Source organism: Emys orbicularis, chromosome 3 (assembly GCF_028017835.1).
Source record: "Emys orbicularis isolate rEmyOrb1 chromosome 3, rEmyOrb1.hap1, whole genome shotgun sequence".
In the NCBI taxonomy this organism is placed as follows: domain Eukaryota; kingdom Metazoa; phylum Chordata; order Testudines; family Emydidae; genus Emys; species Emys orbicularis.
In genome coordinates, this window is record NC_088685.1 from 204663369 (window position 1) to 204686617 (window position 23249).

The 23249-nt window shown below is 42.5% G+C and overlaps 1 protein-coding gene across 1 annotated transcript in view; it reads left to right on the forward strand.

Moving 5' to 3' along the window:
- TASP1 (taspase 1) overlaps positions 1-23249 on the forward strand; it is a 172082-nt gene that overhangs the window by 46300 nt on the left and 102533 nt on the right. The window contains exons 8-10 of the mRNA XM_065401129.1: positions 4288-4394; positions 13724-13843; positions 14984-15062. Of these exons, the coding sequence (XP_065257201.1) occupies positions 4288-4394; positions 13724-13843; positions 14984-15062 (306 nt within the window). The remainder of the gene's footprint in view (positions 1-4287; positions 4395-13723; positions 13844-14983; positions 15063-23249) is intronic.

Sequence of the window (23249 nt, forward strand, 5' to 3'; positions counted from 1 at the left end):
CTGATTTGGGGCAGTCAATAACTTAACAAAGGAGTCCAAGTGAGCAGGGCCCTGCAGGACCTGCTGGTTCTCAAAGGGGGGTAGCGGTTGGAGAAGGCCTTGCCTGTGGGCCTTACCCACTCTGTAGTCCCCTCTCAGGCTCAGCCTTCCATCTAGCTTCCCAGAGGAGGAGTCATCTCTCCAGCAGCCTGTCCTCCTGGGCTTCTGAGCTTCTTTTACCCACTTCTCCAGCCAGAGCATGCTTAGGAGACCCAAAAGGGCAGGGCTACCTGGGCCTAGTATTGCCTTTTGACCCCTTTGGGCCCAGTGTGGGGTTTGTATACCCCATCACACCCTGTTGGTACATCAAAGGACCATGTTAACCCTCTGAGTCATTGCATTGTCCTGGGAGTCTGTGTTCAGTGGGTCATCTATCAAGTCCTCTTGAGTCACTACTTTCTGGGATACAGTTAACCATCCTGTAAGTGTGACCTGCCTTTTTCCTGGATGTATGACCTTGAATTTGACTGCACTAAAAAATACATGTTCAAATAACACTAGTTTTCCAAGCAATACAGATCTCTGTTGAACTGATCTATCGTTACTATATTACCAGTTGTTGTCATCTGTGACTTTCTAGCAGTTTTATTTCCTTCAAAAATCATAGATTCAAATATTATTGGGCCAAGAATCAATTTTTTTGGACCTCCGCTAGAAACATGACCTTTGGCTTTGGATGAAAAGTGACTCGCAGTTACTCTTTGAGATCAGTTTTTAATCCATGTAATGTGTTGTATTGATTTTTTTTTTTTTTTTAAATCAGTGATACCAACCAATCTTGTAATCTCATCATGATTATATAAATTTTAACTGCTATGGAGGCTAAAACTGTGCAAATACTTTTTACTGGTTTTCTGGAGTTGAATGACGTATTGGTATCCCAAATTCATGCTTATGTGCTGCTTATTACCTATGGGCACGTACAATTTCTCAGGTGATGATGGCCTTTGTCCTATGCGCTGCATTTGGTAATCCAGTGGTGTCCTCTTGAAAGGCCATGTTAAAGGAAAACACTTTTTGAAAATACTATTACAACATACTACACTGAATCAAAACCTATGTATAAGATTGTCTTTAAAAGCAAATCTCTAGGACAGTACGCTTGTTGAAAGCACAAACCTTTAGATAAGTTAAAAATGAAAGTACACTTTAAAGTCAAAACTAATTAACTCTTATGCTGGTGAAAGGTGCTAGAAAGGTTCTATTGCCAGCATGTGAATTTTACCTCTTGAACCTTGGAGAGCTTCATATGTTGAGGGCGCGGTTGAAGTGGTGAAGTAGCCATCCCAGGTGCAAGAATGATGGTAGACGTTCTACAGTCCTCTTACTGCATATTTGGTCTTGGTGCTTTCTCAGTATAAACTAGTTTACAGGACAGTATCAGTAGCAAGTTGTGAGTTGGCCTATAGATTCCATAATCATGTACAGGCATTTGGGCCAGTGGATATACAAGTAGTACAGATAGGCTGTGGCCACTACTTACTCCATAGGCTGGAAAAGCAGCTGTAGGAGAGGGGAGCCTCAGGGCAGGTAGGATGGCCTAGCGGAATAAGCTTCCACACAAATATTTGGACTTTGAACAGATAAGCCAAGAGTAGTGGAAGTGCAAGCTTCCCCACCCTGTCCTGTCAATGTGCATGAGTCTTATTCTAGAAGGATCACTTCCAGGGTGAATAGTTCAGTCTCTAAACCTGTTCAGCCCTTTGCCACTGCCAACAATGCTACCAGTAGTTCCAACTAGTGTTAATTGTGGTAGAGGTCTTTGTATGCTTGTCCATTCAGGACTGAAACCACCAATTTGTTCATTTAAACTGCCACACAGCTTCCAGATGACAGTGGCTTAAAGTCACTGGTAACCTAGAACTGAAGGGCTCCAGAGCTTTATCACTGTCCTTGAGCCATTTAGGTTCCAAGAAATGCACTGGGGCACATCAGTAGGACTCTTCACTTCCTTGAAGTTAAACACGTTCTTAAGTGTCTTGCTGGATTGAGGCCCAAGTCAACCTGAAAGTTTGCCTGTTAAAAATTGAACTTAAATTCACATTTTCTAAATGGCTTGTACTTTTTAGGACAATTTCTCAATCCAAACCAAGTTGTAGCTGGAGTAATCTTTCCAATGAAGAAGTGTTCTCTTTTTCACTCTTTAGATCAGTTTACACACTAAAGAGCTCTTTGTCTTGAATCATATACAGGCATATTTAATGAATTCCTGCTTTACTATGCTCTGAATGATGGGATGGGTTCCTTTCTTGGCTGTTGCAGGTTGTCCTGGTCCTGAATCTATAAGAAACCTTCATAATTTTTAATGGATTTGTGAAGATTAGCTTTCTCAATTACTTAAGAGAGGAAAGGAGACTGATAGTTTAGGCCCCAAATTTTTCATACCTTAAAATTGTTTTAAGCTAAAGAGGAAAATGCACTGGGTGTCTTTCAGTCTTCCCTATTAAATTGCCAAAGATGTAACTATAGTTTCCGTGAAACTTTGTGGGAATTGCAAAGGTAAGTTGTATTCTGCTGGCTAGGCAGTAGAGCAGGTTGGAAACTCCTGAGGAAACCTTCCTGGTCCCTGCCAGGTCACCACGGAACCATAGGTCCATGGCTCAGGTACACCCCAGCTGTGCAGTGTGCTTTGGGGCAGGAGAGCCCAGGTTTCTAGGGTCCCTACAGCAGAATGGGAAGCCTGGGGCCTTTGGATTGAGCTGGGTCTCAGAGTCTTCAGGTGCCTTGCTGTGAGCCTGGAGCCAGGGCTCACAGTGGTTCTAGGCTGGCTGTCACTGAATCCAGGAGCTTGGAAATCTCAGCTTGAGCTGTGACTCTGAAAGTCCTGAGAGCCCTGATTTGAGCTAGGGTGCAGAGCCAGGGTTTCCAGACTCTGGGCCAGTTGACTCCCCAGGTGGTGTGAGTCAGGTAGCTCAGAGAGCCAGATGGTCCAGAAGTTTGGAAGCCCTGGGGTGCCCAGCTCTGGGGAAGTCTGCATAACAAGGATCCCTGGCAGCTGCTGAAATTTGTCAGTTTCACTGTTGTCGGCCATTGAATAGCAGTGGTGAAACTGATATCATGTCAGTTTCACAAAAGAGGTGCCAGGAATTGGGGATCATACTTTGTTTTGGAAACACCATGTTTTGGTGCTTTTGAAACAAATTTTTTTCAGAATTCCTGGTTCATGAGAAACTTTCAAACATTTGTTTTCAGCCTGAACCTGGCTAAAACCAAATTTTGAAATGTTGAAATATTCCATGAACTGGAAACTATGAATTTTGGCCGGTTTTACTAGGCAGTATCAGTTAACTAATAGATTGCTCCTGGAGCTGTGCTGGCTTTGTAAATGATAATGGTACAGGAAGAAAGCTATTTTCAGCTATATTTGAAATGTAATTAAACATTCTTTTATGATGTAGGGATTTCTTGCATTTAACTTTCACTGGCTTTGGAATATACCTGTATACGTCTCTGCTTATTGAAGGGACTATCCTCTGCAATGTTTCTTCTTTCCCTCTTAGAAGTATAGGGGGGAATTAAGACAAGCTGAGGGTAACCTTAAATCAAAACTAATTTGAACTACAAACGTGTTCCTGTCAATATGCTTTTTGTAAAACAAAGTCCTCAAACTGAGAATACACCATCATTTTTATTAAGCATCACATTTTTAGTTGTAATTTAGAAAACATTTCCTTTTAAATGTAGTTATTAAATGTGGAAAAACACATGTATGCATCCTCAAGATGTATTGATCTTTAGCCTGTGCTGGATTATGGTGCATAAAAATATTGCATGTGTATTATGTGGATTTAAATATGTGGGTGAGCATACAGATATGTAATTAACTTTAGTTAAGAGGCTATATAAACTTATGGATATCATCAAAACAAGCTCACATGGCATCTATTTACATCTTAGCAGTCCAAAACAATCATTCTAACAAGCCACTTATTGCTTTCTCTTTTGTCTAGTGTTGCTACATGACTGCCAAACAGGGAGATATTTAGGGCATCATAACTTCCAGATGTGTTCAGTGACTTGTCTGCATTAGATATTTTACTCAAGGTTATATTTGAACAGTGTCTCCTTTTGATTTAGTAAAAGATGTAAAATCTGTAGTACTGAAACTTCACACAATCTATATCTTAACTTCGGATATTACTGCTAATCATGTGGGGTGGAAGAGACTTCTGAAGTGAAATACCTTACTAGTCTACTATTTGTTTGAATAACCCTTCATTAGTTAAATGCTTTTAAAATATTTTACAGGGTTTAGTTTAGCAGCTTTTAAGAGGAACAAAAGGAAGCTGGAGTTGGCAGAAAAGGTGGAAACAGATCTTATTCAGCTAAAGAAAAGAAGACAATCAAGTGAAAAGGTCAGTAGATGTTTTGTCACCCTTACCACAAAGATAATTCATAACGCGAAAATTTCACATCTAAATTTTTCATTTTGTAGATGAAGTAACCTGATATAGCATCACAGACCACTCATCTTTGGCCATCTTATGCATGTTAGTATCAGTATAATATCAGATCATCTAAATTATCTTCTGTGGTGATAGAACTTCCTGCTATTTACAGTTTCAAAAGAGCTGTGAAAAAGATGCCTTTTGTCTTGTTTGTGATGTAAATATAGCTATACTATTACACGTTTTAAAGTGGAAATATGACAAGTGTAAATATGAGCAGATAAATATCTAATAAAGCATTTTCTCTAGCTTGGGATCTATCATTGTTTCCCATTTTTTAATGTTGCCTGAGAACACTGCTTTGTGGACCTGGAAGCGGTGAAATTTGAAATATCAGGTAGGTAAATGTGCATCAGTTCATGCATCTAGCATTGACCCTGGCCCACGTTACTTATGCTCCTTTACTACAAAACTGCCACAATTCTCTCCTTCTTTTCTTCCCCTCCCTGCTAGTTTGAGTTTTGAGCCTTTGTTCTCACTTCAGCATCATGTCTCTCTGTTACTCATACTGTAAACCTATATATTAAGCATTAATATATAGTTGGCTAAAGTAGGATACTTAGTGAGTACAATACTAAATAAAAGAAAAATTAGTGGTGGACTGTATAATTCACACCTGCAGGGTTGGTCTATTGAAGACTTTACAAGTGGTGCAGCAAGGCAACCGCTATAGCCTATGCCAAACATATCCCTTCGGTGAAATATGACAACTGTGAAAGCGAAGGCTAGTCTGTTATTTTTTTAAACATTTACCTGCATTTTGTTTGAGGTCGATGCCTTTCTTGGACAGCCAGATCTCCAGACTCTGGTGGCCTGATTCTCCACTGCCTTGTAGTCACTTACCCTCATTTAAAGTGCACGTAAATGCTATGGAACTAGAATAACAAGGTGGGTGAGGTAATATCTTTTATTGGGCCAACATTACCTCACCCATCTTGTCTCTTTAATACCCTGGGACCAACATGGCTACGATAATACTGCATACGAAAGTGTAATAATATTTTACCCTTGCTCTATACAGGTGTAAATGACTGCACAAGGTGGTGAAGAATCAGGCCTATTTCTTCTGCATTCTCAAATCATATCTTCCTTATGTAAAAGTACTAATTCTCAGTCTTCGAAAAGCTGAGACTCAATAGAGGAGATAAGAATTAGAGGGGAAAAATGGGTTATTTACTGGTATCTGAACTTCGCCGGTTGCTTACAGGTTTGTGCACACTTCCCTGTAACTGAGGGAGGAGGGGGTCTCTGCACAGTATTGACATTCATGTAATGTGGGGCAAGTCAATGCTTGATACATGTGCTGGTGCATGAGCTTACCAACCAATTTGAAATTTCAAGGGTCATGTGGCAGCAGTTATGGGGAGCACCCACAGACCAGGGGTAGTAGGTAGAGGAGATGACCATATATGAGAACTCTGCTTACTGGTAAGTAACTTGATTCATCCCACCACTTTCTCTAAATTTCAGTGAATTCGGTCCTTGTGAAAGAAACCAGACTGACAACGCTGTGGGCTGAAATAATGTGTCTACGTAATATGTAGAATGCAGGCAGTTGCAGGCCAGTGAGAGAGCTTTCAATATGCATCAAACTTGATCTGAAGGGAACAGCTTTAGGGCTAAGGGGGATTTGTTGGTCCCTGGCCTCCCTCGGTTGGGACGAGGGATTAAATAATTGGATGTAGCAATTCTGTAGCACACTCAACAAAAATTACACTGAAACCAGACTTGGATAACTCATTTTGGGCCTGGTTCTGAGCCCACTAATGCCAGTCAAGACTCCCTCGGACTACAATGGGAATTGGATCAGTCCTCTGTGGATAGCTTGACTAGTCAGAGGGTCTTGTGAAAGCCAATTGAATTTCCGCTTCCTTAAGACACAACATTTTTTCACAGCCTTAATTTTTTTCCCAAAGGACTAGTTCACATGTAAATGTCTTGTTTAGATAGTGTTTACTCATTTAACGTTTCATTTTGGACATCCATTCTCTTTGTTGGGTGGATTTTTCAGAAGTCATGAAATGGATTAGAACTTGCATATGCAATAAAGTGAATATTTAAAAATCTAAGGATTGGAGCCTTTACGTGGCACTTGCACATTCCATGATAAAACCTTAATGAGCTTGATTTTTCTTTTTCCCCCCTAACAGAGTTCCCCTGGGGTGTCTTTCATTTGTTTGACAAATCTGTTCCATGCAAGTGAATGTTTTAACCCAACGTTTTTAATTACAGCCAGAGTGATTGTCCTAATTTCACTGCAGCCTCTTCAGAAAATAGAAGTCTCCTGACTCAGCTTTATGCGGTTGCAGTTGAGAGGCATATACACTTACATTTCATTGGTGTTAGCCAGTGAGGTACATGTAATTTCAAAAGACCAGATCTTCAGCTGGTGTAAATCAGCATAACTCATTGATTTCACCATGACTACATCAATTGAACATTTGGCCAGTGTATTTGTATGTCGGAAAACTAGCATGTTCATTTGTCTGAATTAGTTTGGAAACTCCACTATTTGGCTTAATAAAATTGAGTCAGTGGAACACATACTGCAGGAATCATTATCAATTAAAGCTTTTGGATAATCTGATACGAGGATATCAGATCCTTGTTTGAGTGTGGACTAGCACCTGCCACTGCCATTGTAATTAAGGTGGTGCAAGGGGACCTTTAAAGCTTACAGCAGCATTTCATGCTAAGTTAAAGCGTGGCATGAAGGTTCCGTTACCAAAGGCAGAATATTTTACTAGATAAAATATATTCCAAAACTTTGTTCACTACTTCATCTGGTGTCAAAAACATAGAATTCTCAAAATTTCATGCACTTATGCACTTTTATAGTAAACTTCTTCTGAGAAGTGCAAAATTTCCCCTACCCATCTTGGAGGGGTTTCGCCCCATTCTCCGCGTCTATTGGGGGTGGGTTCTCACCTTTCCCTCCAGTGCTTCCTCTTCATTCTTTCACAAAGCTAAAGATGGACAATGTAGGCGAAATGGCTATGCCATTCTCTCAGTACCTGTCGTTCTGGTTCATGGAAGGAACAGATGTGAAAGCAGAATGTACCCACTGAGGCCCACAGAGGAAGAGGAAAAGAGGCAGCCTCTGTAGCCTACAGCTCCTAATTAGGGATGTAAAATGTTAAATGGTTAACTGATAAGTATTAGTCTTACCATTAATATATTGCAGGTAACATTTAAAACAGATTGGTAAAATAATTTTGTGACATTGTAATACCTAATGTGCACATTAAAAACGCCTCAGCACTATCAGGGGGCGCTGGAGTTTGCAGCGCTCTCGCAGCTCGGGGCATCACTTCCCGCAGCTCCCATTGGCTGGGAACGGCGAACCGCGGCCACTGGGAGCGGCAGGCGGCCATGCCTGCGGACGATCAGTGTAAACAAACTGGCTCGCGGCCCGCCAGTAAATTACCCTGATGGGCTGCGTGTGGCCCACCACAGCTTTAAAGTATTCCTCCATAGCATTGAGTACTCCTTGTATATAAGAATTAGACAATGCCACTGACCAGAGTAGTTTTGCTATCGAACAGCAGTATGTCAAAGCATACTATGGAACTTTTTAGTATGCAGTAGCAGCATCCACACAGCACGCTAGTGCGCTTGCTGTACACTAACTGACTGTTTAGACGAGGCCCAAGTGAACAACAAAATATTATTGGTGTATTTTTCACAATTTCTACAACTTAGTTAAAAGTTCTAATCTCTTTTATTCTTTAGCATTTCTTTATGAGTTTCTAATTTAAAGTTAAAAATCTGTTTAACTTCACTACATTTAGTGGATGAAGAAACTAGGAACTGACCTAAAATATATTTCCACATCTTCGAGATTGTATGTGCATGCTAAATGATTAGATGATACAGGGTTTGAGAAATTATACTCCTTTGCATGTGAGCTAATCTTAAATGTGTTCATAAGTGGAGCTGTTTCTGTTGAAGTGGACTATAAGTGATTTATTCCCCAGCTGGGCATGGAGTACTGACTGACTGGCCAACTGTCACCCGGAGTGTTCTGACCGCAGGCACAAGTAATTATCAGATGTTCACTTTGTTCCCCCTGTAAACTTCTTCTTTCCAGTATAAAATGCCATTCCTTTCCTAAATATTTGTTTTAAAAAAAAACTGATTTTGAACATGGTTGAAAATGTTTATTAGTACTAGAGGATGGCAGAAGGTCCTGTTCTTAATCTGCAAATTTTTGTTGGCTGTTAAGCTTTTTTTTCAGTTATATTGAAACAAGCCACTTTTCTGAAGAATTGCCATCTGCTTGATTTGAGTAACATTGGGTTTGAGTCGTATGTACACAATAGTCTTTGTTCAGGCCCACTGCTTTTGAAAAACAAAAGCCCTAAATTGCATGATTTTGTTGGATTTGATTGACAGTACGATTTAGTTTTAAAGATATTTTAACTAACTTAACTGTATGTGAGTATTTTCCTTTTTCTAATTGTGATTTAGGGAGTTTAGGAAATATATACTTGTGCCTGCGGTCAGAACACTCTGGGTGACATATTACTAATCTTCAGAAATGGCTTTTTAGTAGCCATCACGTCAGCCCGTAGGATCTTGGACATTGGTGCTTTGATGGCAGATCCTGCCTTTCATAGTATTCTGGATGTATTATCACTTACGATGCTGCAGTCATTCAGCCCCTACCCACCCACCCCAAAGGATGATAGTGCATTTGACCAGATCACAGGTAACATCTACGACATAATTTAAGAATGTGCTAGTATGTGAGCTATGGAGGACCACTACGTAGGCTTCAATACATACATTTTAGAAACACTATATATACCACATCCCATGCTGCTAGATCCAGTGTGGCACTTGGTTCAGCAGTGCTATCTTCAGATCTGGACTGGATTCCAAAGCTCCTTCCTCCCTTTGGGGATACTGCTTGGAAGTCGTCCTTCTGCTTGAGATTCACAGCCATGAATCCTTTTCTGCAGTTAGATGCCTAAGCCCAGTCAGCCATTTTTCAAGAAACAGAGGAGAATGAGGAGACCCCTTACAGCCTTCAGCGCAGTGGGTAGAGTACTCATCCAGGAGGTGGGAGAGCTGGGTTCCATCCCCCTCTGCTAGATGTGGAGCAGGGACTTGAACCATAGTCTCCTGCTTCCCAGGAGTGCCCTTACCATTGGGCTATGGGTGCTCCTGGGACAGATTTCTCTTAATTTCTCCTGTTGTTGAAATAGTTCCAGTGTTTTATAAGTAATCACATATTCATGGGGCTAGGAAAGTGAGAATGACTCTACAGGTCAGTGGTTAGGGCACTTGCCTGGGAGATGAGAGAGACAAATTCAAGTCCCTGCTTCACATCAGGAAGAGGGTGTGATTGAATCAGTCTTCCACATCTCGGGTGAGTGTTGTAACCACTGGGCTAAAGGTTATAAGGGGAGAGCAATCATTTTTGTGTGGGTTTAGGTGTGCTCAGAGCACACACCTACAGGATTGAGTCTTGAAGGCCAGATAGACAGGGGACTGTTTAGTTTGGGTTCCCCCCATGGCTTAGAGCTACTGGACAATGTCAAGATGTAAGGACTTGGGCAGCTGAGAGTGTTTCCAGCCACTGAAATGTAGGCATCTTGGGGACTTTAAAGGTGGAAACATAGGTACCTAGGGACTCTAAGCACGTTACAGAGTTAGATGGTAACTGAACAGGGGGGTTGTGAATGACAGTGGTGCCTAAATGGTTAGTGGTGCCTAAATGTTGGCCTTAAAGTGATAATTTGGTGGCTAAATCCACCTTGTGAATCCCACCCTTAATGTTCTTTTTAACATAGAAACTCAGAAGTTAATTAATGGCAGAACCAAAATTCCTGTGCAACCTTATTTTGGCCCCATTGTGCCTACATAGTGTGATAATCTTTAATCACATGATCACTTTTATTGTGCATGACCCTGCCTGGCTCGGTGCAGAGGATGAATGATGCTCTGGTAAAGAATCAAGGTTGTGCAGTGAAAGGGGCCATTTGTAGAACCTCTGCTTCATTTACTTAAGATGTTGGGAAGGTGTGTAGTGATTGAGTCGGGGACTGCAGGAAGAGAGACTTTCCTCTCCCCCTTGTGGGTTCCAGGACCAGCTGCTCCAAGAAGAAGTCATTAATGGTGACTAGAAATTTCATCTCTGCATCCTGAGGTGACATGTACCCAGACAATATGGGGATAGTTGAAATCCCCCATTATTTTTGGGTTTTCTGTTTTTGTAGCCTCTATAATCTTCCTGAGTGTTTCACAATCATCGTCACCATCCTGGTCAGGTGCTCGGAAGTATATTCCTACTGTTTATACTCTTATTATTCAAGCATGGAATTTCTATTCATAGAAACTCTGATATGATCTGTCTATGATTCTGTGGTGATCCTGGCTTCTGGCAGTCAGAGGTTTAGTGTCACCCTGAGCATAGGGTTACGTCCCTGACTATCTTGGCTAATAGCCATTGATGGACCTATCCTCTGTGACCTTATCTAGATCTTTTTTGAACCCAGTTATACTTTTGGCCATCACAACATCTCATGACAATGAGTTTCACAGGTTATTGTGCATTATGTGAAAAAGTATATCCTCTTGTTTGTATTAAACCTGCTACCTATTAATTTCAGTGGGTGACTCCGGGTTTTTTGTATCACGGGAAAGGGTAAATAACACTAACCTCGTTCTTGAAATACAGCTGAACCATTTTGGCCAAAACCTTCCAGAAAAATTCAGCCTGAAGGAATCACTCAGCATGTGACTAGAAATGGTATTCATTGTAAATTGCTTTAGGTAAGTTAATTATTTGGGTTTTCACTCCTGGTGACTGTATGTTAGTGGATTACTTAAGCTTTGACATAACTGAAACATAACATAGCACTCCTTTTAACTAAAAATTCTTTTTCTCTAGCTGTATTTAGTGAAGGAGAGAAAGTCGTAAAATTTTAATGTTTTCTCATTGAGGCAAAGTATTATAATATGGTGGAATATTCAGCTCCCTTTGGGGCCCAGGTTGCTTTGTAGTTTTGTGGTGTCGTTTTCTGGGGGGATGATGGAGAGCGGTTTCCTGTATCTGGAGTTAATGCAAGTACAGAAGGAGTTGAAATAGTTCTTTTTGATACTTGGTTAATTGATCTGGTTAAGTAGCAATTCAATTTGGTTTCCTTCTAATTTGTAACAAAATCAAATTTCAAAACCTCAAAAGTTACTGCGACTGGAGTTGTCATCCTCTAGTCAATTTTACTATAAAACACCAAGATAGAGACCTACAGTTGCTAACACCAGGCTGTGACATTCAATAGTAGGGTACACTTACAAATATACATAGTAGGAAGATTAATAATAATTAAAAATAAAGTTTTTTTTTTCTTATTCCTCTTCGAGTCTCTGAAAACTTAGTTTCCTAAGAAAAGGCACTAGAAATTTGGAACCTGGTATGTGTATTATGTGAGTCATTTTACTTAGTTACTGGAGTTAATAGCCATAGTGTGTGATATTTTACATCCAGCATTTGTGTTTGTAAGCTATTTACATGCTAAAAATTGAAATGGTAATTCTAATTTTGTATATTTGAAGAGACTTGTTTTTTTTCCTAATCTCTCATTTTTAAGTAGAGAAAAATGAATGAACTCTATGGAGACTCTTCCATGGGAGACCCTCCATTCTAGCTTTCACTTTCTCCTTAACTTCTAAAAAGATAAATTACCAGTACAGTGTGACTGTAGTCCTAGCTGTCAGCTCCACTGGAGGAGCATGGGTAGTGACTGCCACTGTGATGCTGCAGACTTGAGCTTTGGAAGAAAATTATAGCAGGCAGCGTTGAATTCCTCACTTGCTCTTAAGTGTTTTGTTTTTGTTACAGAAGCTGAGGGGTGATGAGTGAGTAGAAAGGAGGAAGAGTGTCAGTTGCAGTCAGAGAAGAAGGATGGTCCTGGATAAGTAGGGCCCTAGCCTGGCAATCTAGAGACCTGGGTCAATTCTCTGTTCTGCTTTAGATTTCTTTGGTGGCCTGGGGCAAGTCACTTAGTCTTTGGCTCAGTTCCTCATCTGAAAAATGGAAGTGGGGAAGTACTATCTCATGGGGTGTTGTGAGGATAAATTACATTAGATTGTGAGGTGCTCAAATGCTATGGTGATGAGGGCCAGATAAGTACCTGAGATAGGTGGTGGTTCTAGGAGTAATATTGGATGTGTTTGGTGCCAATTTCAGGTGCTGGTTCAGAAATAATAATGTGGGTGGAAGAAAGAAGCTGCCTGTTACTGGGTAGGAGAAGAGGGGTGAGCTTCCCTTTTTTCCCTCAAGAGTACCAGCTGCGGGGGTGAGCTGTGTTACACCACCTTGAGGTGTTGCTGAGTTCATATCACAGTGGTATGTGAAGATTGCAAGCAAAAATATATAACTAAAGTACTACGTAACATACGCATATTCTTTGAGTGGTAAAAATTCTGGTTAATAGATTAAGCCATAACTTTTTCTTTGTCCCACAGCATGAGCTTTTAAATTAGTAGACTTTTGGAACTGGAACGCTCAAGGGATTGATAATTGGGTAAAGAGCAGCTTTTTGGGGGTGTTGGAGGGGCAATCCTGCAAACACGTACATGGGTAACTTTACTCACATGAGTAGCTTCATTGAATTCAGTGGAACTATTCACCAGGGTGATTGTGTGCAGGATTGAGTTTTTATAACAACTTAAATGTATGCCATGGAGCTAGTGACACAGAATACCCATAAATGAGTTAATAGTAGAATTGAGCATAATTTTTTCCATGATTAAATTATTTGCCAAAAAACGCAGTTCTGCTTGACCTGAAACTATTTGTGAATTGGTCAAGTTCGCCAAATAGTTTTGACAATACCAAAAAATGAACACATTTGGTAGTGTTGACATGAAACTTCATTTTGGCATTGCTGAAACATTTTTGGGCTGGTGTAACAAAATGGGGAGCTGGTGAGAGTGCCACCCTTCTTATAACTTTTGGCTCAGTGGCTCGAGAGTCATTCTCCATCTCTTTCCTTGATTCAGTGACTATTCATGAATAAGTGAATTGCCACTTTGAATGAAAATTTACAACATTACAGACCAGGTACACCATGGACAGCAATAAAGAAGCTTTTTCTTGTTGGATTGCCTGTTAGTTATCAGATTTTGAGCATTGCTTTTGCATACTTTTAAAGAAATATAATTTAATTTTAGCCCTCTGTTAGTATACTATTTTTAGTAGTTGCTTCTATTTGTATGTCCTGCAGGAGAATGACTCAGGAACACTGGATACAGTTGGTGCAGTCGTTGTTGACCAAGAAGGAAATGTTGCTGCTGCTGTCTCCAGTGGAGGCTTAGCTTTGAAGCATCCTGGAAGAGTTGGTCAGGTGAGTATGTATTTTCAACTGGGGACAATTACTTAGTATTACCAGGGAACGGCTTACATATTTAATAAACAGTGCATCTGTAAACTAGGCAAGAGCCAAGTGATAGTGAATTGATGCCTTAGCGTTCAAATCTGAAGACCTGGATTCAGTTCTTGATTACTCTGTATGGGGAAATGAGTTTTGTCTAATCTAGAGGATCTTCTTCTAATTTGGCATGCTTTCTGGTTATTACATAAGACTGGAATAACAGGTGTGTTGCAGAAACAACAAGGAGTCTGGTGGCACTTTAAAGACTAACAGATTTATTTGGGCATAAGCTTTCGTGGGTAAAAACCTCACTTCTTCGGATGCATGTGTTGCAGGTCACACTTGGGATGCATTGATAGAGAAAGCTAGAGCCTGTTCTTGGTACGCTTAGCTTTTGCTAGTGCTGTTAGTATCTCACCTTTGCCACTCATTAAATACCCCACAAAGCTTAAAAGAAAAAGTGCCACTCTGATACCTTTTAGATAAATTTACTAGTTCTATATGTTTTTGATCAATATGTGAGGAGAATGTGTCCATTTTCAAATTCAGTGATGCTCTTTTGTTGTGCTAGAATCTTTTGAAGGAGGTGATAAAGATATGATACTATAAGAACACACAGCATAGATAGGCCTATCAACATGGAATAACAATTTTGAGACGCTTCAAGAGTCTGTATGCGCTACAGCTTACGTACAACTGGTTAGTCCACTGTTTGGCATCATCCCACGGGTAACTCTCTTTTGGACTGACCTTAAGATTCTTTAGCTACAGCATTTTAAATGGTTCTTTAAAATGTGTAGCTAAAAGCATTTATGTTGTAATGTTTTAAACATAAAACATGCTTTAAAGAACTCCTATGGTAATAGGGCCCATTCCAGCTCCTGTTGAAATGAATGTGAGTTTTACCATTGCAGTAAGATTGAGCCCTTCATCCCTACCTAGGGAGATAAGAGCACCTCCAAGGCACTCCTCTTCAGGATTAACTGTTGGAGGATGTAGCAAAATGTACTGGAGTAGCTATTTTGAATCTTATTCCTTTATCCTATGTAATAATCTCTCTTTTCCCCAAAAACTGAGTACCTGAATTTATAAAAGATCCATTTATCTTCTCAGGCAGCTCTTTATGGATGTGGCTGCTGGGCTGAAAATATTGGAGTTCATAACCCTTATTCCACAGCTGTGAGTACTTCAGGTATTTGCTACTTTTGTAAATATTTTGAACTGCTGTTCAACTTTCTTTCATTTAAAAATTCAAAACAAGTTATTTAATATATAGTGAATTAAAATCTTAAGACTCATGTGGTAGCATACCAGAAAGTGTGTTCTTCAAGCCAGTGAATTCAGTGTCATTAACTACCAAAGAGCCTTTGTTAACATGTTTATGGAAGTTTCAGACAAACTTATTCAGAGTCTGTGTGTGTTATCCTTAAACAATCCATTTGTGGCTGCTCACCTTCTCATCTATATTTCAATCCATCAGTAACAATTTGTTGCACCATCTGGTAGTCAGCCCCTTCTGGCTGCCCTTTTCTTTAATGAGATTTTCTATCCTTGTTAATCATCTCCTGAAACTTAGGCTTCCTACATGGGTTTTGATGTGTTAGATGCAAATAGTCCCCCAATAATATTTTAGTAAATTTGGTATTGCCAATTCCCCTTCCAGCGTGGATATATGTTTATTGTCTAATACTAATGTAACTCCTGTTTGAATTTCCTTATTCTTCTTGATGTACATATTGATAGGACCTGAAGTAGGAAACCTTTTTGGCAACAGTTCTTTACTGTTGCTATGTGACCAAGACAAATGTAGTGTTTTCCAATCCAACAAACTTTTCAGTTTCAAAATAATGGGAGGAAAGTTAATTTCATGTAGCTGATTTGAAGTTAGGAGAAATATTGACTCCTAAATACTTCAGAATTTGTGTAATTTAAGCAAACAATGTATTGTGCAGCTATTGAACCTTAGATCTTTCCATCCTTAGATCTAATTTGGGATTTAATATAATTGTATAGGCTAATATACCTCTGAATTAATTACCTTGAGAATGTGTCATAGATTGCACTGGGTTGGTAATGATTTGTATTGCACAGTCTTCATACAGCACAACAGTAAGTTCAGTTTTATTCATTTTAACTTGCTCTTCTGGCTTACGTTTTGAGCCGGGGTTAAATAAAGAGAGCAAACAACAACAGGAATAGAGGACAACCTTATTTGGTTCCTCTGGTAATTGAAATTCTTGGGCATATACCCCCATTCACTCCTGTTTTATCTGAGGGAGAGTCATATTTATCCATGGTGGTTTTTGTTTGTTTGTTTGTTTGTTTGTTTTTTATATTGACTTCAAAACCCATTTCCAATAGCATTGTTTTTTAGGAAAGGCTACTCTACTTTATCAAATGCCATATCCGTGCCTAAGAATAGCACAGGCCTTCAGTTTTTTGTTCCCTATATTATTAAACAATCCTGATATTCTAATGTTATTCGGATGTCTATTGCATGTGGAACCTATTTAACTAATTTGTATTAACTGAGGAAGGACTGCTTCTATTCTGGCAAGAGACTTTGAAAATAGGTTCATGTCTATATTAAGAAGCAAGATTGGCCTTAACAAGCCACATAGCAGCTTGTCTTTTTGTGGCTTTAGTATTATATCATCGGCCCTTTTCATTGTATTGGGGAATCTCCTTACTCCCTACAAAAGCATTGTATCTGGTTTGTCTTCAGTGACGTGACTTCACCTGATGAAACTCTGCTGAAAACCTGTCTGGTACTGGGGATTGGTGTTGGCATTAATTTAATCAAATTTGTAGCTTTCTCTGTCTCTACTGATCTTTCCAATCTGTTAACTGTTGCTGAGTTAACTTTGGCGTGTTAACCTCTCTAATATATATATTCAATAATTTTTCCTGTGGGCTTGTCATGGTTTGAAGGCATAAAGAACTGTATAGAACCTCCTCAGTTCTTCAGTAATCTCTCAGGTCTTAAAACTTACTACTCCTTTTGGCATTTTTTAATTTTGCCTTCTCTTGTCTTAATTTATAAGCAGCTTATTAGCCTTCGTCTCCCGCACCCTTTATAATACCTGTTTTCAGCCAGCTTGAGAGCCTCTTCAGTTTTCTCTATAAGTATGGCAGTTAGTTGCCCTCAGAATCAGAGGTGTATAAATGTGCTTCTAGACTCTTTTATGTAGGGTTACCATCCGTCCGTATTTCCCCGGACATGTCCGGCTTTTGCGTCTCTAAATAGCCGTCCGGGAGGAATTGGTAACAAGGTTAAAAGGTCCGGGATTTTTCTCCTCCCCTCACTCCCTCCCTTCCATGCAGAGTGCGGCTGCTGATTGGGCGGCTGGGCCTGATTGAGCCGCTCCCATTGGCCTCCAGCAGCCAGAGCCCTCCCCTGCTCCCCCCTGCTGCCTGCAGCGTGTTTTGCCTACACGTGGACATGGGCATGGTAAGGGGAGTCCCGGGGGGCAGTCAGGGAGCAGGGGGAGGGTTGGATGGGTCCCCGGCCTCCACCTGCCACCCCCCCCTCTGCACATCCCCCCCCCCGTGGGTCCTCCCCCCTCCCTTTCCCTTGCCTGCTTCTACTACCAGAGCCGGCAGCAACTGCTGTCTGCTGCCCCCGGGTCCTAGTGCCCCCCATCCACTAATGGCAAGACAGGCTGCCCTTACTCTGCCCTTCCACCCTAGCCCCGAGCCTCTCCAATGCCCCAAACCCCTCATCCCCAGCCCTGAGCCTCCTCCTGCATCATGAACCCCTCATCCCCAGCCAGAGCCCTCATCCCCCGCACCCTAATCCTCTGCCCCAGCCCTGAGCCCCCTCCTGCATCATGAACCCCTCATCCTCAGCCCCACAGCCCTCACCCTTGCAACCCCTCCTATCCCCAAACTCCCTCCCAAACCCCCTCCCCCTTCCCATCCCCCCCGCCCTCAAACTCCCTCCCAAAGCCTGCACCCCCTCCCTTTGCACCGCCTCCAAACTCCATCCCAGAGTCTGCACCCCTCACCCCCTCCTGCACACCCACACCCTGCCCCAGCCCGGAGCCTGCACCCAGCACCCAAACTCTATCCCAGAGCCTGCATCCTGCACCCTAATCCCCAGCCCAGCACCTGCACCCCAGACCTTCTCCCCCCACCCAACCACCCTCCCAGAGCCTTAGGCAGGGGGGGTGGGTGGGTTCTGGGCACCACCAACATTTCTACAACCCTGCCACCCATGCGAGTGGATAAGGGTCGGGGCAGTCAGGGGACAGGTAGGGTCCTGGGGGGGCAGTTAGGGTGGGGGGCTCTCAGCAGGAGGCAGTCAGGGGACAAGAAGCAGGGGGGGGTTGGGAGTTCTGAGGGGGGCAGTCAGGGGGTGGGAAGTGGGAGGGAGTGGATGGGGGTGGGGCGGGGCTAGGGCGGGTCTCCCCCCCCCCCCCCCGTGTCCTCTTTTTTGATTGTGGAAATATGGTAACCCTATTTTATGCAAAGCTTGCAGCCTGTCAGTCTCTTTAATTTAATTTAATGGTTGTGCACACTGCACATTAAGCCTGGGCTCTAACTCAGGTTTGAGCCCAAGCCCCACTTCTTTCCATACACAAGTCAATCCACACAAAAGTTGAGTCAACAAGCACTAAGACTCAGGCCCTAGAATCCTGGTAGGGGAGTGGATCAGAGCCCAAATCCCACTGTGTATCAGACTCTCATTTTGCAGCCTGGATACATCTCAAATTGCAGGCCCAAGTCAGAAGGTCTGTCTAGTGCAGTATGGACATATTAACACAGCTGTGATACCCGGGTCCAGCAATTGTAAGCCCAGGTTTGCAAAGCAGTGTGTATATTCAAGCATTGGCTTGGAAACGCCAAGTCCATAAGCCCAGGTCCCACAGGCCTGAGTTTATAGTGCAGTGTAGACATACCCCAAATCTCCACAATGCTTTGCTAGTGACAGGCAGCAAACTCCTTCAGGCGCTGTCATCACTCAGCACAGCAGCATGTGGAGCCCCACACCCAGCTAGGTTGCATGAATGCCCACAAAGCCACTCACGAATCACACAGAGAAAGGCACCAGCTTATTCTCCCCAGCCTTGCACCCCAGAGCTGTACCGTCTTGCCCTGGTAAGAAACCTGACCAGGGTAAGTTCATTACCCAGTCCACCCCTCCCTCAATGTGGAGCGGACATGCACCAGCCTTTGTAGATTGAGCTGAGATTTCCCAACATTTCAAGCAATATACACTGTTTTAGGTAAAGTATAAAACAGATTTATTAACTACAGAAAGATTTTAAGTGATTATAAGTGGTAGACATAAAAGGTCAGAGATAGTTACAGAAGAAAATAAAAGATAAATACACAATCTAAATTTTAAACCTTATTACACTAGGCAGTATTTAGATCAAGCAATTTTCTCACCCCCCTGGATGTTGCAGTTCTTAATGTACAGGCTTTTCCCTGAAGCCTGGACCAGTCTCCTTAGATGAAGCCTTCATCTTCTCACAGTTCTTGTTGCTTTTCTCCTCCCTGACCTATGCTGAAAGCAAAGGCATGCTGCCACTGTTCTCTATTTTATATCCTTAATCCATGTACCTAGAAGACACTTGCCCAGACATGTTCTGGTGGGCTTTGCTGAGTCACTGGGTTGAACAATCCCCCTGGTGTGGTCTTGTGCAACTGAGTCATAGAGTTGAGCAGTCCCCGTTTTGTGGTGCTTGGGCAGTGTTCATTGAATTATAAATCCCTTGGTTACAACTCCCCTGCTGATTAATGGTCGTTGAGCACCTCCTCGGAGTGGTTTGCCTTCTTTGTATGTCACTAGAAACCTTACAGCATATTTCAGTAACAACCATACAGCAAATTTCAGTAACAACCATACAGCAAAATCTCATAACTCGATGCTCACTAACGATATACATATTTCGGCAGAACAATGGATTTCAGCAGAACCTGACCTTTCATATGATATCTTACATGGCAAACTTTGTATGAAACATATCATAATTACATGACAGTGGTGAATATGGGGATTCCAGAGCGCTGCTTTGGGGTACAGAGTGCCACAGTTCTCCTTTCCAATTTTGCTGTGTTGGCTTGTGCTGATAGACTTCTTTCTTCATCTGGCAAGTCAAACAATATATTGAATTACATAAATAGATCAAATGTGATCTCTTCTGTTAAAACTTAGCAGCATTTAACCACTGTTCCTGTTCCTTGCCACTGTTTTTGTCTAGTTCCTGCTATCTGTGGGAGCCTGGGCTCTCCTTTCTTCCTTCAAGGGTATGCTGGTTGCCTGCTGGTGAGGGGAGTCTATTTAGAAGGCGTGGTCTGTCTTAAGTGCATATATTATAACACGCCATTATAAGATTGACATAAGTATTAGAATGTTTGATAATCATTGGAAAAGGGTCAATTATGGTGGAAAATGTATAATTCAGGATTATATAACTCTTAATTTCCATCACAAAGGGAGAGCTGGGTCTCCACTGTACTATTAACTTTGTTCATTGAATACTATGAACCACAGCCTTAAATAATGTTATGCTCATTAACTATACTGTATCCATATGAAGTATTTTTGGTGCTATACAACCCAGTTTCCATTTAATCTTCCCATCATAACTGTATAAAATTGGTAGATTTTAATGCCTTAACCCATATTCCAGTCTTGTTCTATATTTGGTCTACTACATCTCTCTCAGGTCAGCCCTGTTGTTTTGGTGATGCATCTTTTTTTATTGCTTTCCTTGGTCTGTTTTCCCAGTTGTTCAGTGACATGTAGGTCCAGTTTCTTTGTTCCTGAACTGATTTGTCTATTCCCAAATCCATAAGTATCTATTTCTCTCCTTTGAATCTGAAAAACCCTTCTGGCTTTCCATTTAAAGGAAAGTCTAAATGGGAAAGCCGATTTGTTTTTTTTAAATATTGTTTTTCCTAGCAATTGTGGTTATCTGGTGCAATTCCTTTCATTTTCTAAGGACTGAGATTGCCAGATCCGGGAACATTTTTATGGGTTGATTTAGAATCACCAGCGGTCCAAATCTATGGATCCGCAGCCTACTGAGTGCAAGGCGGGGGAAGTGGGGTCGGAATTCTATGGGTACTGTCAATACAGATGCATGCCTTGCTGCCCAATTTTAGCATATCTTGGAAAATACCATTCAGCATTCCCAGGAGATTTCTTCCTTCAGTTTGTCTCCAGGATGTCATTAATCTTGATTTTCTGCATTCCCGATCTTCAGTGTTCTCTAGTTTTAATTTTGTCTTTTTCTGTCTCAAATTATTTGGAGTCTTCAAACTACTCTGCTAGTATTGTTTACTCATTTAATCCTGTTTCCACCTATATCTTTTTAATCTCATATATTTCATTGTCCTTAATGTTGGTCTGAAGCTCTTCTTTCATCTCCTTATTCATAATTTCTCCTAGCAGATCCTTCAGGTTAGCCTTCGTGAACTGACCGATGTTTCTCTTTCTGTCTCCAGTTTGTCCAGTGAAGGGGAAGCATTACCATTTTCGATGGTGTCTTTGTCTTTTGAGGCAAAAAGATCTTTATGATGGAAAAACTTTCTTCCTTTCCCAGACATGTGCCTTCTATAATCTTTTTAACTCCTCAGTGCTTTGGGCTTCCTCTTTGTCTGTCTGGCCCCTCTCAAGATGGCCGTCACTGCACTTCCTCTCCACTTGTTCATCTCTTCTCAAGATGGTTGCAGCTATGCTTCTTTCCCTGGTTACAAATGTAAATTTTAATGGGTTTTATAGCTTGTTACATTCACTCACTATCCTCTTGCATGACAATGAAGGTTAAGATAATCACTTGCAGGCTTGCCTCTGCCACTTCTGACTTGTTACACAGATTTTTAGATTGTAATGAAGCATCCTGAAAATGGGGAGAGGATGGTATTGTGGTTAAGGCACTGGACTGGATATCCCTGACTGAGTCTCTAGATCAGAGGTGGGGAAACTACGGCCCGCGGGACCTTTCTCCCCGGCCCCTGAGCTCCTGCCCTGGGAGGCTAGCCCCCGGCCCCTCCCCTGCTATTCCCCCTCCCCCGCAGCCTCAGCTCACTGTGCCACCAGCACAATGCTCTGGGCGGCGGGTCGGCGAGCTCCTGGGGCAGCGCAGCTGCAGAGCCCGGCCTGAACTGGTGCTCTGTGCTGCGCGGGGCAGTCAGGAAGGAGGGGGGTTAGATGGGGCGGTGGGGGGCAGTTAGGGGTGGGGGGTCCGGGGATGGTCAGGGAGAAGGGGTGGTTGGATGGGGCAGGGGTCCCGGGGGGGGCAGTCAGGAAGAAGAGGGGGGGTTGGATGGGGCGACGGGAGGCAGTTGGGGCGGGGGTTCTGGGGGTGGTCAGGGAGCAGGGGGGGTGGATGGGGCGGGGGTCCTGGGGAGGCAGTCAGGAATGAGAGTAGGGGTTGGATGGGGCGGCTGGGGGCAGTCAGGGGTGGGGGTTCCGGGGGCAGTCAGGAGACAGGGAGAAGGGGTGGTTGGATGGGGTAGGGGTCCCGGGGGGGGGGGCAGCCAGGAAGGGGGGGTTGGATGGGGTGGTGGGGGGCAGTTTAGGGGCGGGGGGTCCTGGAATGGTCAGGGAGAAGGGGTTGTTGGATGGGGCAGGGGTCCCGGGGGGGCAGTCAGGAAGGAGGGGGGGGTTGGATGGGGCGGCGGGGGGCAGTTAGGGGAGAGGGCCTGGGGGTGGATGGGGCAGGGGAATGGGGGGGCTGTCAGGAAACAGGAGGGGTTGGATGGGGCAGGAGTCCCGGGGGGCCGTCAGGGGTGAGAAGCGGGGGGGGGGGGGCGGATAGGGGCCGGGCCACGCCTGTCTGTTTGGGGAGGCACAGCCTCCCCTAACCGGCCCTCCATACAATTTCTGAAACTCGATGTGGCCCTCTGGCCAAAAAGTTTGCCTGCTCTGCTCTAGATGTTAGTGTAGTAAATGCACTCATCTGCTAAAATCTACTCCACTGGCCTTGCCACCCCAATCTAATAGTAATATAATTTGCTGCCTGTGGCTTTTTAGTATTCCCCCTCTCAACTGAATTCTAGGACTTTTTTGGGGTAAAGATCTTGTATCTTCTCATTAGTACATATTGTACAGTGCAGCATTTTTACAAATAAACCAAACAAAAAAATCTGTAGCTCTTTCCACCTATCATCAAAATGCACCCACATTGGGACTGAAAGCATTAGATCTTGTGGTACCAGCTAAAATATGAACAATTTAGAACAGAAAAGGAAGAACTTACCCAAATAAAAAGAGAGGGAGTTTAGGTTGGTAGCTATAATGGGATATTGATAAAACTCTGACTCAGAAGGAAAAGTACTATTTATTGAGTTGACAACATGGAAATCATTATCAAATATCTAATGGTACATCACAGGCAGGGTTGGGCCTGGCTACAAGATCACA